General features: G+C 55.6%; 1 protein-coding gene across 1 annotated transcript; it reads right to left on the bottom strand.

The window, feature by feature from the left end:
- Window positions 1-396: 396 nt before the first annotated feature.
- Window positions 397-2270, bottom strand: POU4F3 (POU class 4 homeobox 3; the record flags this gene model as incomplete). Its single annotated transcript, XM_083728296.1, has 2 exons — window positions 397-1857; window positions 2151-2270. 2 exons carry the CDS (start codon window positions 2268-2270, stop codon window positions 865-867), a joined length of 1113 nt encoding a protein of 370 aa, XP_083584422.1. The 3' UTR covers window positions 397-864.
- Window positions 2271-3320: the final 1050 nt, after the last annotated feature.

The following is a 3320-nucleotide window of genomic DNA, read 5'->3' on the forward strand; positions in this document are numbered from 1 at the left end:
AAGACCAAGTCATTTCGCTGTTAAAAATAAAGCTCGGCCCACCTCCGCTTTTTAAGAAGGAATCGGGTTTTGTTTTGTTTTTGTTTGTTTTTTTAAGTTATCCACAGCATGCAATTGACCAAGCATGTAAAAGGCGGTGGAGCAACAAAAACTACCCAAACCTGGCTTCAAATTACAATAGCGGACTCTCAGAAAATAGGCTCCCTCTGCCCACCGATACAAATCCACAAAATCTGAATAAATCTTCATTTTCTTCTCTCCCAGTCTTCTCTCTCTCCCCCACCTCTCTCTGTATAAATCCAGATGCAGTTTATTCCCCCTCCGAACTGCATCTACCACTGCCGTTCTTATTGCGTCATTAATTTTTTTTTAAAAAAAAGAAATCAGTACCTTCATACACTCTCTAGGACGCCAGAAGACACACACTCGGGTGAGAAGAGAAACCCAGAAGGATGAAACGGGGAAAGATGGCTTGGAAGTTGGGGGGAGAAACAAACTTTTTGTGTGTGCGCGCGTTTTATTTTGGATGGTTAGTAGTTTTGATTTGCAGCCGCCCCCGCAGGGAGGAACAACAGTAAGCTGTGCCAACTGAATGATGATGATGAAAATAATTAATAAGCAATAAATAGTAATAATAATAATAATAAATAAAATAAATAAACCAGGCGGCCGATGGCCAGAGGAAAAGAAGGAAGCGTTTGTTGGTTGGTTAAGGTCCATGGCTTTGTGGCTCGGTAGGGCTGTCCTTGCAGAGATCCATTTATTTCGCTCCCTGTTGCCGTCGAGCAACATCTATAGAGATCTATATAGATATAGCTATAGATATATGTATGTGATCTATGGTCTTTGGTGCACCTGGCGTTCTCAGTGCCCCGCCGAGTACTTCATGCGCTTCTGCTTCTGCCTCTGGTTGCAGAACCAGACGCGCACGACGTTCTTCTTGAGCTCCAGCTTGTCGGCGATGGCGGCGATCTTCTCAGACGACGGGCGCGGCTGCAGCGCGAAGTAAGCTTCCAGCGAGCGCTTCTCCGGCGCCGCGATGGACGTGCGCTTGCGCTTGCGCTCGGCGCCGCGCAGCAGCTCGGCCTGCGCGCTCCTCTCGCGACAGGCGGCCTCGGCCTCGTCGAGCCACGCTTGCAAGACGGGCTTGAGCGCGATCATGTTGTTGTGCGACAGCGTGAGCGACTCGAAGCGGCAGATGGTGCTCTGGCTCAGAGATCCGACGCCAGGCAGCTTCAGGCTGGCCAGCGCTGCGCCCACATCGGCTTGGGTCACGCCCAGCTTGATGCGCCGCTGCTTGAAGCGCTCGGCGAACGCCTCCAGCTCGCGAGGGTCCGACTCGACGTCGCCCAGGCAAGGCAAACCCGCGTGGGGAGCCGGCACCGGGGCCGTCGAGGAAGGAGGTGGCGGAGGAGCGTGCGCCATGCTCGCCATGGCTTGGTGGAGGTGGCCCATGGCTGCGCCCAGGTGTGGGTGCGCGTGAGGGTGCATGGGGCCGGCCAGCACCGCGCCCGGCTCGGGGCCGCCCAGCAGCGCGGGAGAGAGGTGCTCCAGGAGGTCTCCGCCGTCGAGGCTTTGGTGCTGCGCCCCGGCGTGGTGGTGCGGGTGGGGATGGTGCGGGTGATGGTGCGGATGTTGCGCGTGGTGGTGGTGATGGTGGTGCGAGGGCGCCGAGATGGCCACGGGGGGCGAGGAGCTGGACGCCGCCGACGTGCAGGGGACGCTGCTCATGGTATGGTAGGTGGCGTCGGGCTTGAAAGGATGGCTCTTGCCGTGCGAGACCAGGTCCACCGCCGCCAGAGCTTCCGCGCGGGCCAGCAGACTCTCATCAAAGCTCCCGAATATATTGCCCTGCAGCTGCAAGCAAGAACGCGCAGAGCGCCGTCAGTGGGGAATACCGTCAAGTCGGCATTCAAACACATTTTCTCTCTCTCAAGCAGAGAGATTCCTCTTCTCAAAGCTCAGGTCATAAAAATTAATATGAAGGCGCAAGATGCTTTGCTGGAACAGACATGTGGATCAGAGAGAGGGAGGGGGAGAGGGAGAGAGAGAGAGAGGGAGAGAGATTGTGCAGGAGACATGAAAAAAACATTAAGCCGGGCCTGTCAGAAAATGTGCCTTCGAGCAGTCGCGAGGCTCCGTCTACGTACCTGCGGGGCTGGCAGGCACACGCGGCGCATCGCCTCCGAGCTGGAGTGCAGGCTGGCGAACTTGGCTTCCTGCAGGGCAGGGTGCACGCCGAAAGGCGCCTTGGCGTTCATGCCCAGCATCTTGGCGCACCTGGCCGGGACGCGGCGTCGGGCATCGAGGCCGCCTTGGTTCTCTGGCGGGCGCCTGTCAAAGTGAGCGGTGCTCAAGGACAACGCTTCCCTTGCCACGGCGCTGCGCCTCGGCCCCCCCGCCCCGCGCCTGCTTCCACCTCGGCTTCTTCACTCATCTTACAAGCCTTGCCTGCCATGGGACCAGCACCCTGTGCGCACGCGTGCTGCTGCTGCTGCTGGTGCCGGCCAAGAGGGAAGGGGGGGGGGAGCCCCAGGGATGGGAGCCAAGCAGGAGGAGAGCAGGGGGTCCCCAGCTAAGGCGCTGGGAAGGATCCTGCCAAAAGCCATTTTTTAAAAAGGCCGCCCCGTCGACTGTGACAGAGATTCCTTTCTGGCAGCACGTTAAGAGGCCGGAGAACTGGCCAGGACGAAAAAAGCAGCTAAATGCGCACCGTCCCAAGGCGACAAACCTGGCCAGTTGTGGCGCTCCGTGCGTTTTTCCCAGCTCCCGAAGGGCCCGGGTTTCAAATCATAGAATTGTAGAGCTGGGATCCTGAGGATCATCTAGTCCAACCCCCTGCAATGCCGGAATATGCAACTGTCCCATACAGAGATCCAACCTGCAACTTTGGCGTTATCATCACTTAGTAGTCCAGCCAACTGAGCTATCCATTTTTATTTTTATTTTTTACAACAGCAGAATACGTAAGAATTTGGAGGCTTGGAAAAGAACCGTGTCTTTTCGCTGTGCTGCACATTGCAGATCTGCTGGATATATTATAACATAGCTTTCCTCCCAGGCAACATACATAGGTTACCTCTCTCTTTTATCTTCACAGCTACAACAGCCTAGTGAGGTAAGGTTCGGCAGAGAGACAGACAGACACCAGTCCAGGATCAAATTCTGGCCTAGGGGGGATTTGAAACCTCCCCAAGTCTACTCTGATACTCTAATCACTACACACGGAAGAGAATTTATCCTGGAATAACGAACACCCCCTTTGTTAAATGACTGCACACACACCCATTGCCTCTGCATGCATACCTTGGCTCTGCACC

This window comes from Podarcis gaigeae, assembly GCF_964106915.1.
Source record: "Podarcis gaigeae genome assembly, chromosome: 2".
NCBI classification, from domain to species: domain Eukaryota; kingdom Metazoa; phylum Chordata; class Lepidosauria; order Squamata; family Lacertidae; genus Podarcis; species Podarcis gaigeae.